The 21,370-nt window shown below is 40.0% G+C and overlaps 1 protein-coding gene across 3 annotated transcripts in view; it reads right to left on the bottom strand.

Moving 5' to 3' along the window:
- The window catches only part of rnf44 (ring finger protein 44), a 137,194-nt gene extending 119,622 nt beyond the window's left edge, over nucleotides 1-17,572 (bottom strand). For all 3 annotated transcript variants that reach the window (XM_048543398.2, XM_048543399.2, XM_048543400.2), the window contains exon 1: nucleotides 17,035-17,572. In XM_048543398.2, coding sequence (XP_048399355.1) covers nucleotides 17,035-17,347 — 313 coding nt within the window. In that variant the 5' untranslated portion in view covers nucleotides 17,348-17,572. The remainder of the gene's footprint in view (nucleotides 1-17,034) is intronic.
- Between the last annotated feature and the right edge of the window lie 3,798 nt (nucleotides 17,573-21,370).

The raw sequence follows: 21,370 nt of genomic DNA, 5'->3' as shown, positions 1-21,370 counted from the left end.
CAAATTGTTCATTTTTGCTCACATGGAAAGACAAGTGATTGGGGAACATTTTATTTGTCTTCAAAAGATTGATAAAATAAAGCATCTCTATCAAGTTTAAAAAGCACATGTGCTCAGAGGTATTTACCTCCTTAACAAAAACAGAAATTCAAATAAAGTATTTTACTCCCACTATTGTGGATATCCTTAAGTCAATGTCATTGAATTTTTTCCCAATCTAAGTAAGGCCTAATCCTCCAAGTACAGTTTTCATTCGATCATTTGAAGGCTAACTAGTGGAGGGCAAGTATTAGTTCCTCATTGCCACAAAAATGACAAAGAATCATTCCATTAGCAGACATTTGCTAAATTCAGCAGTACTATTAATGTGATTTTCAGATTATTTGCATAAGGATAAATAAAGATCATAATTGCAAACTTAATACCTGTAATAGTTACACACACTAAAAGTAAAGTGAATGTCATAGTTTAAGTTGGTCCCTATCAAGTAAAAGCCAGGCAAAAAAGTAGAATAAAACCCAGAGTGAAGTCAATCAACAGATCAGTGATTTCTGTGAACAGTTTGAAAGCTGCTGCAAGCTATTCTTCTTTGGGATTATTTATGGCTGTTTCCACTCTTTTCAAAGAACAATATGATCCTCCTCTCCTAATGGCATTGCCTTTCATTGGGCACTCTGTCGCCTCTGTTGTATGATGTGATCCCAGACAATGAATGCCAACAGACTTGAGCAGCATCACTGCTATTCCTGTTCCCATCTTTACCAGATGTCCCACACATACAGACACTCCAACATGGGTCAATGAGCACCTGCAAGGGGGAAGGACTATCATGTATTCTCCTCTATAACCCATGGATATTGAAACTAATTGAAGAAGTGCTGCTATTGGTGTACCATTGACATTAACATAGATCCGGGACTGACCTTGGGACTTTCTAGTCTCTACAGCATTTCTAAGAGCTTCACTATCACAATTTAATTAAACTTAACTTGCTGCAGAAGCAAGTGAATGACTTTTAACTTTTTCTTTTAAGAAGATCTTCCTTCACTATTGAACCAAATAGATTGTCCGGTCTGATCCTTGGCCCGGCTCCAAATTCAAAGACGAGGAAGTGATAAAAAGCAGTCAGGGTTCACACTCAGGGACTTGTACAGGCTGCTTTCAGTAAATCTGGCTGTCAGACATAACCAGGGTTGAACTATAGCAAGGTTCAATTGTGAAACCATATATCATCCATGGAACCACACCCCAGCATGACTCACTGTATTTGAAACAGGAATGAGAGGAATCAATTATATTGTTCCTGTAGAAATGCAACAATAAAGGGATGGGCACATTGTTGAAAGTTGCAAAACTAAGTTTGAACATTATATAAATATTGACAGAGATATTTGTCAAGAAATTGCTGCAACTCAAAACTGGAAAAGTTGCCCCAATTTACATTGCAATGGGCCAATAATAAATAAATGAATAAATAAATCAGGGCCTGTATGCATCAGATTTGAAGCTCAGCCACTGATCTGAACAAAATGCTTTCTTGCAGCTTGGTCAAATGAAGATGCCTGTCACCCACTTACATAAAGATTGTCTGCACTGTTTGTGATCGAAGCAATCTCTGATCTCCTAGGAGTTCCTGTTTAACAGGAAGCTAGGATGGCTCAGTCTAACAGGTAAACTTTCAAACTCAGTTTCTCCCCCAGAGTTCCTAATCATCTCACCTGATTATAATATTGACCAAACTGAAATGGTTGGATAAAGACAGCACTGTCGTCAACTTTCTACAATCCTAAACAAGTCTATATAATTTCAAACATTCTGGGAATGATGACCCTATGAAGTATTATCACAAGAAAAACAGTTTTAAAAATGTACATTTTGTATTAGGTATAGTATTGAGGTTCAATTGTCATTCCTTAAATTGATGCAGAACATTTACTTTATCAATTTGGGATTTATAATGTGCACTCACTTAATGCACACTTTCTCCTTGTATCCCTGAAATGGTAATTCATGACATGAGAATAGCTTATTTTTTGTACATAACATCACGAGACAGTCCCCCTCCAATTTGAAAAGAAATGTTTGCCATTTCATAAAGTATAATTGTTTGCATTTACTCAAACATGCTGTGGCCCAAGGGATAAACAAACAAGGTACAAAGGAAAATATCAGCAATTACTCAGGTTTACGAGTTATTGGGTGTCTCAGTTTAACTGACCGTGAATAAAATGGTCATGAACGTACATTGATGTTTTAGCTTCACCATTTGAAAACAGTTACATCAGTTGCCTAACACACTAGTTATTTAGTAAATGCTAATATGTTGTGGAAATAATATAATTTCTTGACAATTTCTGCACTGCATAAAATATATGCGTTTATCTCACGAGTTTATTTCTAAATTCCCTCTTTATGTTATGTTTACGTCTTCTTGTTTGCCTATATTCACTTTTTCTTCATATCTCCTTGCTGGCTAATGATTCAATGGCCCCTGATAAGTCCTTAAGTGGCCTTAGCTTTCAGTGTTTAATGCCATTTAACTTTGAACAACATCCCTCTCCTCATTCAACACACACACACCTCCAAAAGCTGTCAAAAACTAAGGCCCTTAACCAATTTGCCCTTTCTTAGCCAAGGGAGACTCAGACTCGTTCTAGCACGTGTTTTACAGTCCTTGGATAAGATTAGTTAAATTTTACACAGACAAGTCAGTACTTAAATCTTCTACATAAATGGAGCTCTATTGCTCATAATGTATCTGCCAAGCTGTCAAAGAAACACTTATGTTCCATAAGGAAGTATTCCTTGATTGAAGTTGGTTCCAACACACTTTCTTCAGGTCAAACAGATTGACTGAGGTAATAGGCTTTCTATTATATCTACCAGTGAATAATGCACTACCTTGGCAACAGGGTCAGGCTGCAGATGGGAGGAAACATGTAGGTGCAGTTCTATTAGTTTATTCATGTAAGAACATTGGTATTAATGCGGCAGCGTTCTTTTATATTTTACAAATAAATATTGTATTACAAATAGTTTATGATTTCATTTCTCACAGAATAACAGCATAAACCTCAATACTGACAAGGCATATCTAAACGTGTGGTCATTTCTCTGTCATATACAGAGTGCTTTTCAGTGTCTCACCCCACCTCATTCTACACACCCCAACTCTTCCCACACAAAAATAACAAAGTCCTGTAATTTATGCAAACATTTAAATATTTTTGATTGACATATTTCCGTGTTTAGCTGGTTGTTTTGGTAACCGTATACTGGAACATACTATACACAATGGAATGATTCATTTAAAAATCCAATGCTATTGCCCATGAAATAGTGCACAAATAGTACTGTTATTGTCAGACTTCCCATGAGACTAGATCCAGACCCAATGTAAAGCTATGAAAGGTACAAATTAGAATTCACTGCTAGTGGTAACAATTTCTCTCTAGGCTAGCCTATCAAATTTCTTTTTCATTCTGAACGTCTCAATTCCAGCACGATGCAACTCCTGCCCACGTAAAAGTAATTTATAAAAAGTTGCCAGATAGAAATTTCAAACTCTACCATCCAATTAAATTCGCACCTAAACAACATTTAACAAATTTTTTTCTAATAAAATAAATAACAGTAATGACTTATTAGAACTTCCATTCAAACAAGCGAGAACAACTTGCAGAATGAACCTAGTATCTTAGATGATGCCAAATCTGGGGAGCTTGTATATATAATAAACTAGGAAAAAACCAAATCAGGTTTAAAAAAAAAGTATTTTCAATCAAGACGTTCATGGCTACTCTTGTGTCTCAGGCAGCTACTCCACGGCTTTACATTTAAGTTACATGCAGTGCAAGCAATATGCCAGGAATGGTTCATAAACATGCAGACAAGGATGGCATCTCTGCAGGGCTTCAATGATTTGCTGGTCAGAGCTTTCGTATGCACAGGCAGAACAAAATTGATTTTAAATTGTCTAGGGGCTGAGAACTGCAAAATAATGTACTGGACAAAAATAAGATATTCAGTTTAAAATCAAAGATCAGACTGCGGATCAGAAAACCAGGAGAACGGCCACCTTAACGTCCATTAAAAAGGACAAACATTCTTCAGCTTAACACCTTAGGATAAAAATGAATTTGACATTCATCATAGTCTACAGCCAGCAAAGGATGGTCAAGTGGTACTGTAATGAATGCCAGCTTAAGAAAAATAAAGTTAGACAGAACTAATGGTAAACCAATACCATGGAAATTTAATACAACAATCATTGACCTCAAAGTTATGTTTTTGAAAAGAAAATGGTATAAAAGTGATTGAAATAAACTAATACAACCTTTCACATGTTAATTAATGGAATTTAAATGGAAATCAACAAAATACATTTTAACAGTGTGGATGGACAGCTCTCACACATAATTTGAAAAGTTTCCTTTTGACAAAATAAACTACTGTAATTAAAGGTTGGCATGAGAAATCATTGAGATTTATTTTAACTCATCATGTTAAGAAGACACTATGTTTAACAGATGGACTTAAGTATTGAAGCAAGTGTTAAATGAATTTATTTCATGTTTTATTGAAATACCTGGAATGGTTAATTTAAAAGAAGTGATTAAATGAAATCACTATGGACTTTGGAATTTGTTTATAAAAAGCGGAACTTTCCCAGAAATCAAATGACTGATGATGACTAGTTACTTTGCTAGAGATCCTTGCTGGGCCTTTTTCTGAACAGTGACTGGTTTGAAGTTCTTGTACTATCTGGAGGAAAGCATGCTAAGAACAAGCTGCCCAGCTGATCACTCCTATTTTTGACAAGAAAACACTCTTACTGAGTTTAGGGTAGAACCCGTTTTATTTTTCATTTGCAACAGCGATGGACGGAACAACAAGGTTGTATTTTCCGATGAGATGTGTCTGCAAAATTCGAGAGATGATGCTGCATAATTAATGACATGGCCCTGTGTGTCAGACCATCAGACTCAGAATATCATATGCTTTATTCTTTTACTTTCAAGAATAACACACTGACAAATTGTATTCTTTTTAAAGAAAGCCTATCTCTACAGAGAAATCCGCTATTTATTCTTCTTTTCCAAAGTGTGTGTGTGTGTTTTAGAATATTTATAGAGAAATAAATACTTATTTTTTCGATGACTGACTATTAACTAATTTTTGCACCCTTATTGAACATGTTTTGTTGTGATAAAAAACAACCATTGTGTTTATTAAAAACACATGGCTGACAGATGTTGTGGATTAAAAGATATGTAACTAATTTGCCATTGGTAACTAGAAAAACCATTTTTACGTTGTGACTGATGGAACAGTGCAATTACAGCAATAGTGCATTCTTCTAGCCCTGGTCATAAAACAGGATAGAAATGGGGTGTACAGAGGTTAAAACGGCCTATACTGAACACATTATATAACCACAGGTTTCAATATAATCCTGTGTTATGCTCAAGTGAGAAGAATATGCACTGGATTGCAGCCTCGCTACATTTTTACAAATTATGCTGAGATAACATCATAGTGGCAAAATGGCCATTGAACCAAAGCCTGCAGAGTAATGATGCTATTGCTTGCACAAGCTGAAAATATGAACATACAATAGGAGCAGGAGTAGGACATTTGGCCCTCCAAGACTATTTGACTCATTTGTCCATCAAAAGTCTGCATTAATTCAAAGCTAGACAACAGTACAAATAACAAAGAAAATTACAGCACAGGAACAGGCCCTTTGGCCCTCCAAGCCTGTATAAACCTGTCATCTATTTTCTAAGGGTCTGTATCTCTTTGCTCCCTGCCCATCCATGTACCTATCCACATAAATCTTAAAAGACACTATCGTGTCTGTGTCTACCACCTCTGCTGGCAACGCGTCCCAGGCACCCACCACTCTCTGTGTAAAGAAATTTTCACGCATATCTCCGATAAACTTTCCTTCACTCACTTTGAACTCATGACCCCTAGTAATTGAGTAGCTGTCATTGCCGATGGGAAAGAGAATGCCAAATAATGTCGCTTAAGAAAAGAAATTCCTCCTTTCTCTGACTGAATAGGGAAGATCCCTTAGTTATAAACTCTTCGCCCTAGCTCTAGAATGCCCCCTGTCAAGCACTCACTATGAATTATATCATCAGCAAGCACATATTTACAAGTAAAATTGTCCACCTAGGAAATTTATGGTGGGTTTTATGGGTCCTCGTGTGGCTGTTGAGCCCAAACCTCAGGCCAATACTCCTACCATATATTTGGCAGGCGTTTTTGGGAAAAGGAATTGGTCCTTGGCCAAGACAGGAGATGACCATTCAGCCAGTCCCTGGAGATTTTTTTTTCTACCATTCAATTAGATCTTTAATTGACCTGTATTTAAACACCATTTATCAATCTAGGTTCAATACTGCTTTATGTTCTTCATAAAAAACACACAATGTTACTTTTGACATTTTAATTTGTGCTGTATGGGGAATATTAGTTGACTGCTCATTGTGAAGGAATCAGCAGTACAGAATAGATGCACAGACTGGGTCCTCACTCTGAACCTTGCAGAACCAGTAGTTTGGGAATGCACATGCTCTTGTGTGAGGTATTACAGAATGGATCATAGCACAGAGTGTCATGTTGCTGAAATTAGTCTTTTTACAAAGGCTTCTTTAGTCAAAGGGATCTATTGAATAATATGAAATATTGAGTGCAGAAAAACTGGCTTTTCAACTCATAAGATTCAGGTTGTGTTTCTCCTGACCCTCTTCCTCTCACCTTTCTCCTTAGTGCTTTTGACTTGCTTCCCTTTAAATGCATCAATGCCATTCACCTCAACCACTCTAAGATAACAAAGTGTGAAGCTGGATGAACACAGCAGGCCAAGCAGCTTCTCAGGAGCACAAAAGCTGACGTTTCGGGCCTCGACCCTTCATCAGCGATGAGATGGACCAAAGAGTCTGTTTCCATGCTATAAGACTATGACAATGACTACGACTAAGAAGTGATTCAACTGTCACGTCCATGATGTAAGAGTTATTTCACCAAGTGCTACTCCCCTGTCTTTTTCCTGTAGCATGGCAGCAGCTGGAGGATACTTCAATTTCCAAAAAAAAAATTCAATAAGATATTGCATGAAAGGCCAGCAGGCAAAATAAAGGCTTGTGTAGTTAGGAATAACATAATAGTATGGATGCAGGATTGGTTAACAGACAGGAAGCAGACAGTGGGTATAAACTAGGCATTGTGAAAGTTATACACAGTGAATGGTGGAATGCCACAATGCTCAATGCAGGTCCTCAGCTATTTGCAAGCTACATTCATGACTTAGATGAATAGACAGAGAATCAGGAAGTAATGTGTCTAAGGCTATGGGTAATACAAAGCCAGATAGCAAGGTAGGCTGAAAGAAGACACGAAAATGTTGCAAAAAGATAGACATTTTAAACGAGTAAGCAACAAGATGGCAAATGGACTACAATACAGGGAGTTAATCATTTGGACACAACAATCAAAAAGCAGATTTTTTTCTGAAGCTGTGAAACTTTAAAGCGTCAATGTTCAAACAGTCTTGGGTACACTCATGCAGAAAGTTAACACGCAGCTACAGCAAGCAATTAGGAAGTCAAATGGCATGTTGCCCTTTATCACAAGGGAACTGGAATAGAAGAATAAAATATATCTTGTCATAATTTTACAGGATTTTGGTTTGTCCTCTGACAAGATTGAGCAATGTTGGTCTCTGGCATTTAGAAGAACAAGAGGTAGTCTTATTGTAATGTACAAGACCAGAGGACTTTCAGAAAAAGGTCACATGGGCCAGTTTTTTTAACTTCACTGTCGGCTGATCTAATCTTAAATTATGCCAAGAGCCTGTGCTTAAATCAGTGATTATCTATCTGGGTTAAATCTTCTCAAACTGTAAGAGATGAAAAAATGATCAGAAATCATCTTTACCACTTTTGGAAGATTCCCGGAGGCGGGGGGGGAGGGGGGGTGTGTGGGGGGGTGGATTTACTGGAATCTAGCCATCACCTAAAGCAAATGCAATTCAACCTGTCCCTGTACCACAGAGCCACAGAACATTTCCAGAATCAGAGTGCCATTCAAAATGATACATGACTAATCCTTCATTCATGAGTATTAACTATTACTTGGACAAAGTACATTAAAGTTAAGACACACTGAAGAATTTTCATTATTTTATTTCTTGTCAAATTTGTGTTTCTTTTTAAAAAGGTTTCTTATATACGCATAATTCGAAATATTTGTCAATACTCTTTGCAAGTTTAAGTTTGCTCTGGGAAATAAATCACTTGTTGATGAAAGAAACTTGGCTGACTTGTTTTCTAATACTAAACCTGACAGTCTTATAATTGGCAGGATCACCAGCCTGATTAAATGTAAAATTTGTACTAGCGATAAAGTAAAAGTAATCGGATGGTGACAGCAGGGTAGTGATTAACTGGGGCTGTGGCCGTGTTTAAAGATTTATCAGGAACTGGACTCTTAAAATGCATCCAGGAAAGTTTCTTAAGCCAGTGTGTAGAAGGCCCTACAAGAGAGGGGATGATCCTGTACTTAATGTTAAGTAACAAATTCAGGCAAGTGGTTGAAGTATCAGCAGGAGAACTTCTGGCAGACAGCAATCATTATTCCATTTTATTCAATATTGTTAAGGAAAAGGGCAAGGAAGGTCTGAAATCAAAGTTCTAAACTGGTGGAAGGGTGACTTTAATAAGAGCCGACATGATTTGGCTAGACAGGACTGGGAGCAGATACTTCTGGGTAAATGTGCCTCAGAACAGTGGGATGCATTCAAGAGGAAATAGAGAAAGTACAGGGCCAAACTGTTCCAACAAAGATGAAGGGCAGAACCAACAAATCCAGGCAATCTTGGATATTGAGGGATATACAGGATTGGATGAAGAGTCAGAGAGGCTCATGACAGACAAAGGGGTCAAAACAGCAGAAACCCAACAAAAGTATAGGAATTAGGAATTGAGCTTTATTGTCACATGTACCCAAGTACAGGGATGCATGAGTACAGTGAAAAATGTACAAAGTTGCCACTCACAGCACCACTTAGGTACCTAGGTACAAAATCTTAGGCGCAAATAGAAAAATATACAGAAATGAGTACAACATTACCTTTTTGGTTCTAGGGGGGGCTTGAAAAGGAACCTAGGAGAACAAGATGGAGTATGAAAGGATGAAAGGCAGGTAAATTAAAGGAAAACCCCAAGTTATTTTAGAAGTGCATTAAGAGTAAAAGAATAACAAATCTTCTCAAAACTCGCTAGTAAAAGAATAACTAGGAAGACAGCATGGCTCAATAAAGGACCACTGTATTAGTTTGTGCATTGAACCAGAGGACATAAGTAGGGTTCTAAATTAATATTTTGTCAGTATTCACTAGTGACAGAGACAATGTGGGTATAGAAATCAATGAGAAAGATTGTGATATAATTAATGAAATTGGCACAGAGAAGAGGCTCTCAGTGGTCTGGCAGGCTTAAAAGTAGTTAAATCTCCATTCTCAGCTGAAATATATTCCAGGTTAATGAGTGAGCCAAGGGGATAAATAGCAAGGATCCTGGCAATCATTTTCAATTTCTTTCTGGCTACAGGAGAGGTGTCAGTGAACTGAAGATCATCCAATGTGGTACTCCTATTAAAGAAGGGGGTGAAAGATGAAACCAGGAAACTACAGGACAGTCAGTCTAACTTCAAAGCCAAGGGAATGATCAGAAGCACTTGGAAGGCCAGAGTTGACCAAGCATGGTTTATTAAGGGGAGTCTTGTCTGACCACTTTGATTGAACCTTTTTGAAGAGGTGACCAGGTGTGTACAGGACAATACATTTGATCTGATCTACTTGGACTTTAGCAAAGCTTTTGATAAGATTCTGCATAGGAGACAGATATCAAAGGTAAAGTCCCATGAAATCCAAGGAAACTTGGCAAATTGGATCCAGAATTGGCTGAGTGGCAGGCAGCAGAGGGTGGTGATTGAAAGATGTTTGTGATCAGAAACCTGTATCCAATGGGGTTCCAGAGGGATTAGTGTTGGAGCTTTTGCTGTTCGTTTTTATAAAAACGATCTAGACATGAATACAGGAGGGTTGATCAGTAAATTCACAGATGTTATGAAAACTGGTGAGTTTATTAATAATGAAGTCAATAGCTTTAGGTTACAGAAGGATATAAACAAGCTGGTCAGACCGACCAATCTGGAAAATTCAAATTTATTCATTTATGGGATGAGGGCATCGCTGGCCAGGCAGCATTTATTGCCCATCCCTAATTGCCCAGTGGGCAGTTAAAAGTCAACCTCATTGGTGAGAGTCTGGATTCACATGTAGGCCAGACTAGGTAAAGACAGCAATTTCCCTCCCTACGGGGCATTAATGAACCAGATGGATGTTTCCAACAATTGACAATAGATTCACAGTTATCATTAGATTCTTAATTCCAGATATTTGTTAACTTCAAATTCCACCATCTGACATGAAGGCATTCAAACCCGGATCCAGAGCCTCTGAAGAAGGGTCTAGGCCTGAAACATCAGCTTTTGTGCTCCTGAGATGCTGCTTGACCTGCTGTGTTCATCCAGCTCCACACTTTGTTATCTCCAGAATGTTATCTGGGTCTCTGGATTAACAGTCCAGCGATAATACCATCAGCTCATTGCCTCCCCTGAAGTAAGTGCAAAGTGACGTGATTGGCAGGACAAACAACACGAGGGAACACATGAACAGCGGGACCCTGGAAAGGCACTGAAGATCAGAGTGACCCTGGTGTGCAAATCCACTGATCCCTTAAGCCACTGGGATAGGTAGATAAAGTGGTTAAGAAGGTATGTGGGGCACATGCCTTTATGAAATGAGACAGAGTTCAAGAGCAGAGACATTCTGCTCGAACTGTATAAAGTGCTGGTTAGGCTACAACTAAAGTATTATGTGAAGTTCTGAAATCTACATTACAGAAGGGATACAATTGCACTGGAGAGGGTGCAGAGGAGATTTACTATGATGTTGAACTGGAGAGCCTTCATTAATAAGGGAGATGGGTAGATTGGGGTTGTTTTCGTTTGAACACATGAGACTGAGGTGGTACATGATTGAGATGTATAGAATTATGGGGGGGGGGGGGGGGGCATAGATAGGGTAGCCACAAAGGATTTATTTTCTTGGTGGAGGTTTCAATGACCGGGGCATAGATTTAAGTTCAGGGACAGGAGGTTGAGAGGGGATGTGAGGGAAAATGTTTTCACCCAGTGGGAATCTGGAACTCACTGCCTGTAAGGTGGTGGATGAGCATTTCTAATATCAAGGCTTTCAAAGCAATGGGCTAAATGCTTGAAAATAGGATTAGAATAGTTAGATGCTTGCTTTTCACTGGGACAGGCTTGTTAGGCTGAAGGGCCTTTATCCGAGCTGTAGACCTCTATAGCTTTATAAAGAAAACAATGTGCCCCTTCAACCTTAGCCATAACATTGTGTTCTATCCACGAAAATAAATCACTCCTCACTTCTCTGCATTAAATTATTTCTGCCATTTGTCTATATCCTCTTGAAGTTTTACATTATGCTTCTCTCACATTTCACAATACTTCATGTTGCCAACAATTTTTTTTGAAACAGTATGCTGTGTACCAAAGTCTTGGCAATTAATATACATCAGGAAGAGCACAGTGCGAACATTAACCTTTGGGAAATATCAATACAAATTTCCCTCTTGTCCAAAATCAGTTCTGAGTCCTTTCTATAGAATCCCTAGTGTGGAAATAGGGCCTTTGGCCCGCGAAGTCCACACCAACCCTCAGAGCATCCTACGCAAACCATCCACCTATAACCCACCTAATCTACACATCCCTGAACACTGCATGGCCAATCCACCTAACCTGAACATCTTTGGACTGTGGGGGGAAACCAGAGCATCCAGAGAAACCCACACAGACATGGGGAGAATGTGCAACCTCCACACTGACAGTCACCCGAGGGTGGAATTGATCCAGGGTTCCCGGCGCTGTGACGCAGCAGTGCTAACCACTGAGCCACCGGTCCTCTTTTGTTTGTCATTTGTATAAATAATTTGGTACAACAAACAAGGGCAAGGCTTATACAATTAATGGTAGGGCCTTGGGTAGTGTTGTTGAAACATCTTTCAATCACCACCCTCTGCTGCCTGCCACTCAGGCCTGGAGGGGATACATAATTCTTTGAAATTTGCATCACATATAGACAGGATGGTTAAAAAGGCATTTGGCACACATGCCTTCATTGCTCAGTCCTTTGAGTATAAAAGTTGGGACGTTGTGTTGAGGCCTCTTACAGAATACTGTGTCCAGTTCTGTTTGCCCAGTTATAGGAAGGATATTATCATGTTGGAGAAGGCTCAGAAGAGATTTACCAGCATGTTGCTGGGTATAGGTGGTTTGAGTTATAAAGAAAGGCTGAATAGGCTGGGACTTTTTTTTCCCCACTGGAGTGTTGGAGGCTGAGAGGTGACCTGAAAGAAGTTTATAACATAATGAGTGGTATAGATAGATTTAATGGTAGTTGTCCTTTCCCTAGGATGGGGAATTTCAAGACGAGAGAGCACATTTTTAAGATTGAGAGGAGAGAGAGATTTAAAAAAGACAAGTCAATTTTTTTTTACATGTGTGGAGTGAATTTCCTGAGGAAGTGGTGGATGCAGATACAATTACAAATGTTTAAAAGACCTTTGGATAGATACACAAATAGGAAAGGTTTGGAGGAATATGGGCCAAGAGCAGAGAGGTGGACTTTATGTTTGGCATGGACTGGTTGAACAGAAGGGTCCATTTCCATCATATATGGCTCTATATGAATAGAACCTTTTTCCAGTCACTCGGTCAATTTTATGTCCATGCTGCTTCTGTCCTTCATTCCATTGACTCTAACTCTGCTCACAAATGTTTGTTAAAGCATACTTTGTTGGCCAACTTTTGGTCACACCTAACATTTTTCACTATGGTTCAGCACCCTTTTTCTGAAATCACTGCCAGTCATCTTAGCATATTTTTTTCCTGTAGAAGGTACTACATGAAAACAAATAGTTGCAAATTGCAGAAACTTAAAACAAAAAAAAACTGGTTTAGGCATTTTTAACAGGCAAGTCACATTAAGATGTGCAATGAGTCTTTCTTGTAATGTCCATTTCTAATCACACTCAGAGTCACACAGCATGGAAACAAGCCCTTCGGTCCAACCAGTGCACGCCAAAAATAATCCCAAACTAAACTACTTCCACCTGTCTGCTTCTGGCCCATATCCCCCCAAAACCTTCCCATTCATGTACTTATTCAAATGTCTTTTACCTTCGTAATTGTACCTGCACCCACCAGTTCCTCTAGAAGTTCATTCCACACACAAATTACCTTCTGTATAAAAAATCTGCTCCTCACGTATTTTAAGATCTCTCTCCTCTCACCTTAAAGATGTGCATCGTAGTCTTGAAATCTAGATCCTACAGAAAAAGAAAACACTATCTATACCCCTCATTATTTTATAAAAACTTCTGTAAGTTGCCTCTCAACCTTCTACACTCTAGTGGAAAAATGTTCCAGTCTATCCAGCCTTTCTTTATAAATCAAACCTTTCATAACAGGCAATATCCTGGCAGATCTCTTCTGAGCCCTCTTCTAGGCTTTCATAATATCCTTCCTATAACTGGGTGACCAGAACTGGTCACAGTATCCCAGTAGAGGCCTCACCAATGTTCTGTTTGACCTCAATGTGATTTCCCATGTTATAACCAAAGCAATGCAGAAAAAAATTTCAAGTCGCTAGCCAGAAAAGCCATCCCTACATAATCAATTTATCCAATTTACTTTCAGAGGAATAAGATTAACGGTCTCCTTCTACAAACAACATTTGTGGTTGTTTTAGAGTTACTCCTTTTAGATTCACAACTCAGTTACTATACTCTTTATTTCAGCTAGGAGGATAGGATAGTCTTAGGTAGCAGACCCTTCCACAGATTGCATCAATGCAACTCTTTGGAGCTGGCGAGCTGCTTATCTGTACGAATGGTATGATCCCGTCAACAGTTTTGTATTTCCCTTCCTCCCACCTGGAAATGCAGCATTTTAAAATCAACTCAAATATCAGCTTCCCGCAGCAATGATATTTCTTAGACATTTATCACAGAACAATATAAGCCAGTTCAGAGTCTAAAAGTTAGATGAGTGTCATTTTGCTTCCTTTTAAGACATTACACATCTCTGACAGTTGTATCTCGCAGCAGCTGACCATTGCTATAGCAACAAGAGGTTCTGATACTGATGGCTCCAGTGGTCCTCAAAGGTTCTGTTCTATGTATATTACCAGAGGGTACAGTGACTTCAAGGAACACATTCTATCACTCAAGCCACACTGTTCTGTTGAAAAGAACACAGAATGTGGTTTTCCTTTTTAAGCACAATGATATTCATGATTGACCCATTTTAAAATTTAAGATCTAATGGCTACCCAGAATTAAGCAAGAATTGCTACAAGAGATTCAACATTTATTTCTTTAGTTCTCAATGTATTCACCCAAGCCATCTGTATCCAGTAGATTCAGACTTTTTAAAAAAATGTACAATGAACAAACATGACTAGGGAACTAGTAAAAACTACTGGGTAGTGGACACATTTTTTCAATTTGAGATTTCTTTTCCTTAAGAGTTAAAATTGGACACTCAGACAGACTCGTCTCTTCACAATATGAGAAATGAAAAAAGAACTGCCCCACAGCTAATTCCAACCCTACATGAGGCCAAGGAACATCTATGCTTCCATTATGTACATGCTTTTCATCAGTAGTAAGGGGGATTTTATGTCCTTTTTCCCCCATTTTATAGGCAGATTTCTTTCTATTTTTGCTTCCAGTTATATCCATGTAACAGTGGAAAGCATCCTGTAGACTTCTCAACCCACAACCACAAGTATGTCATACCATTCTTGGATCAAACTGTCAAATAAATAGAAATAAATAATCTTGAATGCACATTGACTACTTAAAAAAATAAGAAGAGTTTAAAATAGTTGGCTTTAACAGCCACAAAGTTGATCAATTGGTTCCTATGAATCTCTGTGTCTTTGATCTTAAGATCTTTCCTTGTCATCAGACATCTGCAAAGAACATGCTGATATGCAAGTGTTAAATCTCAAACACGAGATAGTAAGAGCTGCAGAAGCTGGAGTCAGAGCAGTGTGGAGCTGGAGAAACACAGCAGGCTAGGCGCATCAGAGGAGCAGAAAGGTTGATGTTTCAGGTTGCGACTCTTCTTCAGAAAACAAATCTCAAATAATGCCTTTTTTTATATAGAATTCATGGGAGCCTAGAGCTTACTCATCTTATACACAAGATTCTTATTGAAGAAATTAATGCCTTGTTTAGTCATTTCAGAAAATTTAAAAAAAGGCATGGATTCAACCAGATGGCAAGGGCATGCCAGCAACGCACAGCAATATAAGTTTATCAAGTAATATTTTTCTATGCTACTTGAATAGGCAACTCATTGAATTATGGCACCAAAAAAGCACTCATCACCTTAAAACTTAATTAAGTCTATGATTTCTGTAGATAAGAAGGTGTAGAGCTGGATGATCACAGCAGGCCAAGCAGCATCAGAGGAGCAGAAAAGCTGACGTTTCGGACCCGAAACGTCAACTTTCCTAGATAACAAAGTGTCGAGCTAGATGAAGACAGCAGGCCAAGCAGCATCTTTTGCTTGGCCTGCTGTGTTCATCCAGCTCTACACTTTGTCTACCTGGTCTGACCCCTGAAAAACGGTGTACAGAAAGCATAGAGATAGTAGGAACTGCAGATACTGAAGAATCCGAGATAACAATCAACTGAACTGCATTCCCAAAAAAAACACAACTTAAGCTAATTTTAACGTTTCAAATGAGCGCTACTGCACACCAAGTCCATTTCAGGTTTTGATCGTAGTGGCATTGGTTGGAATATTTGCCATTAAACTTAGCAGCTGATACACTGCCAACATTCTTCTGGCTACATATCTCTTCAATGTCACGTTCACACAATGCTGGCTACATTTTATATCCTTCCAATCCAAAAAAAGTAATTCTACTATGGATTTACCCTGCTTAAAATGTCTCATATCATGTGAACAATTATTTAATTCACATCTTAGTCTGACAGACTCCAGATTCTAACAAAGGGAAACTTTTGCGGTGGCCTGTACGGAGAACTGCACCTGACCTCGCAATGACAGAATCTCCCCAGCCTGAACTTTGCCACAATGGAAGAGCACATCTGTGCCCACAATAAGGGATAAAACAAAAAAGCCTTCACAAGACCGTAAGGCAAATGGAGACAAAGATAAAGCTCGCGTAAAGAATAAAAAATGAATTTCTAAACTCGATTGTCTGAGATTCAAGGTCAGAAGTCATACGGCGCCAGAAGTCACCTGACGAAGGAGCACCGCTCCAAAACTTGTGGTTTGAAATAAACCTGTTGGAATCTCAACTGAAGTCCGAAAGAAGGGTTATACCTAAAGAGTTAACTTCTCCTTTGCTCCGGATGCTGCCTGGCTTGCTGTGTTCTTCCAGCTTCTTGTCTGCCTATCTTGAATTTCAGCATCTGTAGTATAGTGTGTCTCGGACCATAATCTGGTGTCGTGTGACTTCTGACCTTGTCCACCCCAGTCCAAACAACGGCACCTCCACATCATGAGATTCAAGATGTTGTTTATAGAAATGACAACCTCAAGGTATTAGAAAAATCAGGGATCTTCAGAACCATTAGATCACTGGCTCAGTGATAGAAGTTTAGTAGTTTCACTTCAATGAATATTGAGATAGTTCATAACTCAGGCTAAAATAAACGTGGGAAAAGACATTGCATTTACGGGAAAAAAAATGAAATTGCATTAAAAAGACATAGCATTAAAATAATTGCATTTTACAGGGCGGACTGAACGGTGAAGATAAACATAATTCGAAAACGGTTAAATTCTCTGCATCCCGCCCCTCCCCATCGGCTTGTCAATGTGGACGGTGCTTACCTGCTGGGGATATCCTGGCATTGCGCCGAGCGGCCAGCTGCGCCCCGGAGTCGCCCTGAAGAGCGGAGCTACAGCCGGCTTCCTGAGCCCAGGGCCTGAGAGCATTGGCCGGGCCTGGGCACGGCGAGACGCGGCCGCCTCGGGCACTGTCCGTTTGCAGCAAGAGCTGGTTCCCGTCAGCCTCGGCAGAGGCTTGTTCCCGGATTCCTCCCGCATGGCACCGAGAGCCACGCTTGCCCGGGAGCGGGGTATTGAACCGGGGACGCCGCCGCCGAGACTCCCCATTCACTTGGGAATTACCCACAATCGGCATTCTTGTTTTTGTTTTAAAAAATCCTTCCACCTCCCCCACCTCTTTCTTCAAAGGCAAGGCTTCACCTAAATCCCAGGCATTAAACTTTCCATCAGTGACAATCTTGTCCCTTTAAACCGATGAATTTTCCTCCTCCCCCTTTTTCTCTCTTTAAATATAATCCGGAACTCAGGCGCTCGCCAAACTTAAATATCCAACACACCCACAAAACGGTCAGAACCCAGAACCCAGAGCCCAGCAGAACATTCCAGCCGCTGCTTCTCTCTCTCTCTCCCCCCGCCGCCGATCCGTTCACCAGACGACAGTTTCCGCCTCTCTCTCTTCCCCCCCCCAGGAAACTGGCCAAAAACTTTATGGCGAGTGCACCAACTTGTGTCCAACACACAAAAAGATTCGCCTCCTTTCTGCAGCCTGCTTTCCCCAAATGCCTCCCCCCCTCCCCGCTGCTCTATTTCCCCCCTGCCTTGTGATTGACTGCCTGTTTTATGAGCTGGGGAGCTGAGCGGCCGATACCAGCCCCGCGCTGGACACCGCAGACTGTTACAGCGAGTCCAGCCGCAGCCCATACTTTGTGTTTAGTCCAAGCATCCCCTCCGCGAGCCGGCGCTGCAAAGCTCATTTCCCAGACTCAACACATCGATACCCCATCGCGGGATGTCACCGAGGGTTCCCTTGGCCTCTGGTCGGTGCAAATCTATTGAAACCATTCCAGACGAAGGTTTTCTCCTTCGACCTCGTCCCATTTGCTGAGATGTAGTGCTCTACTACGATAAAAGCGAAGGTTTACAAACAAGGGCAAATGCAAAATTGATCTCCTAGAGCAGAGGATCTGTCTACAAACACTTTGCAGCGTGAGACTGCTTATTATTTTGACCACATAGTACAGCACCATATGTGATTTGGCTTTGAAACATAATTTATTAAACTAGTAAATGCCTGTTTCAAAATAAACCATTAAAATGAATTGATAAACGCGTCAGTTGTTTTAACCCAGTGACAGGTGATTCTTTTGGATGCACCTTTCTTACGAGAGCTTGTGGCATAGTTTTCACTGTAATAAATGCAGGACGCGAGAAAATAAGTTTTGATTTTATTTTAGTGCGTATTCTAATATTTAGAATACGTATTCTAATATTTATTTGCACAAACCTTTTTGAAACGCAATGCAGTGAGAAGTAGCTTTATCTTTCCCCTATTTCTCCTGTTCTTGTGTCCCGATTTTATACACAATTTCAAAGGTGCCATATTTTCTGCAAAAGTCGCGCTGTTCGCTATTTAATCATGAGAGAGGTCACGGACACACTTAATGGGGATCATTTAATAGCTCGGGACAGCAAGACCAACTGAAACTGGCTAACAATATTCAGCTAGTAAACTTGGTCGCTTAAGGTCTATATCAGTCATACCTTGCATCGCCTTTATTCGTAAAGAAAGCTAATAAAATACAGAGCCGTATTTTTCAATTTGGCGGTGGTGTAACAGCCGTGTTGCACCTATCTTTTTTTACCAAGAAAGTTTGCAAGAATGTTGGGCTTGGCGTTGTACAGTGAGTTATGCCCGTCAAGATTTCCCTTAACCTATGACCCAGCTCTTCCAAAAAGCCAGGGGATGCAGATTACTTTCATCTACCTGGACAGCCCGGGTGTCCACCCAAAAACATTAAATGCAACCATTCCGCATCTTTTCCCTAAAGTCAATATAACCGAAGAGTTCAGCCTTGCACAACTGGGACATAAGCTTTACCTTAAAAAGGTCATAGCTGCTTTCTTTGCGATGTTTATTGTCACTGAAAGTTGTAATGTGTTTTGATTATCCGTGAATGCTTTATTATGCTTTAGATTCTGTAATCCTAAAAATAAACTTCCCCAATTGCCTCTTAAACGTGCAGCAATGCTTAAAGATCATAGGATTTGAAGGCTTTGAATTAAATTTGATATTAATAAGGTTAAAAGGGACTTAAAGAACACTGACAACTCTAGAGATATTTGTATTGAATTAATATTGTTTTGTACTCCTGGATGTAATGCATGAGATTGCAACATTATTAGCCAAGAGCTAGATCAGGATAAATATTGTGCAAATTCAATGAAGAAAATTCTATGGCACAGCTGCTATGGGTGACCCTTCAATAAGATACCATCATTAATTCTAAATTCTAAATTACAAATTTAGAATTAATAAAGAACATCTCAAATTTTTAAAGCCTAAAGAATGGTATCATGCTATTATAAAGTCAACATTGTAGTGATTCTACCAACAGTGTCTACTCAAGACTGTGTGACAATTTTGATAGATATCTGATCTTTACTGTTATTCAATATATTTTATCTGGTACAGCTGACATTTATCTTTGCATCAACTATGAAATCCATTTCACACATAGAAAGCTAAAATAACTATACTGTGAATTAAATCACAATTTTTTGTGTTTTGAAGAAATTCTGTAGAAGGGTAATTGGTCTCAAAACGTTTATTCTGTATTCTTTCCACAGATGCTGACGGCCTGCTTAGTTTCTCTAGCAATTTCTGCTTTTGTTTCAGATTTCCAGCAGATGTGGTTCTTTCTTACACAAATGTATGGTGTCAGCTCACTATTTTTCTTTCAAAATAGAATAAATTATGACAGTAACATTTACTCAACATCTATTATTAACAGTGCATGTGTTTTAAGTAGGTATTGTATGAAACAAATGTTATTTTCAAACCTGGCAGCATCAGAGAAGCAGGAAAGTTGACGTTTGGGATTGGGACCCTTCTTCAGAAATGGGGAGTGGCAAGGGAGCTGGGAAATAAATAGAGGAGGAGTGGGCCTGGGGAAGGTACGTAGCATGGGGAGAGTTGAGTGCAGATGGGGAGTGGTAGAGATTGGTCAGTGGAATGTGTGGGGTGGGTAGGTGGGAGAGAAAATGGACATTTGTGTCAGGTCAAGGAGGCAGGGATGAGAGGAGAGGGTTGAACATAGGATGAAGCTGGGGGTGGGGAGGTTTTAAAGCTGGTGAATTCCGTGTTTAAGCCATTGGGCTGTAGGCTCCTGAAGCGGAATACGAGGTGTTGCTCCTCCAGATTGCATGTGGTATTATTATGCCACTGGAGGAGGCCCAGGATGGACATGTCACCAGGGAGTGGGAGGGGGAGTTAAAATAGTTGCTGACTGGAAGGTGTTGCCACTTGTCACACATAAAGCATAGATGCTCTACAAAACAGTCTCCGAGTCTACGCTTGATCTCACTGATGTTGAAGAGACCACATCAGGAGCAGCGGATACTGTAGACCAAGTTGGCAGGTGTACAGGTGAAACCCTGTCTGATATGAAAGGCTTCTCATTCCCACTTCCTTGAGCTGACACAACCTGTCTTTTTTCCCTCCCACCAATCCGCCCCTCCCATCCCACTGACCAATCCCCACCATTCCCTACCTGCATTCACCTATCACCATCCCACCTACCTTCCCTAGCCCCACCCCTCCTCTCTCCATTTACTTCCCAGCTCCCTTAACTATCCTATTTCTGAAGAAGGGTCCTGACTCAAAAGTCGACTTTCCTGCTCCTCTGATTCTGCCTGGCCTGCTGTGTTTCTCCAGCTCCACACTGTTGTCTCTGACTCCAACATCTGTAGTTCTTGCTAACTCTGAGTTATTTTCAAACCTACTGCTTTTCAAGATTTATGGTGTACAACACAGGCTGCATCATATTAAGGATATAGAATTAATACAACAAAGCATATTTTTTTCAGATCAATGTCCTGTGCCATCAAGATGTCTGCGGACATTCAGGCTGAAAATGAATCAAGCTATTTTTCAAGATAATAAAATGTGAGGCTGGATGAACACAGCAGGCCAAGCAGCATCTCAGGAGCACAAAAGCTGACGTGTCGGGCCTAGACCCTTCATCAGAGAGGGGGATGGGGAGAGGGAACTGGAATAAATAGGGAGAGAGGGGGAGGCGGACCGAAGATGGAGAGTAAAGAAGATAGGTGGAGAGAGTGTAGGTGGGGAGGTAGGGAGGGGATAGGTCGGTCCAGGGAA

This window comes from Stegostoma tigrinum, chromosome 13 (assembly GCF_030684315.1).
Source record: "Stegostoma tigrinum isolate sSteTig4 chromosome 13, sSteTig4.hap1, whole genome shotgun sequence".
Classification (NCBI taxonomy): Eukaryota; Metazoa; Chordata; class Chondrichthyes; order Orectolobiformes; family Stegostomatidae; genus Stegostoma; species Stegostoma tigrinum.
The sequence above is the reverse complement of the archived record's forward strand: the minus strand, read 5'-3'. Positions and strand labels throughout refer to the sequence as shown.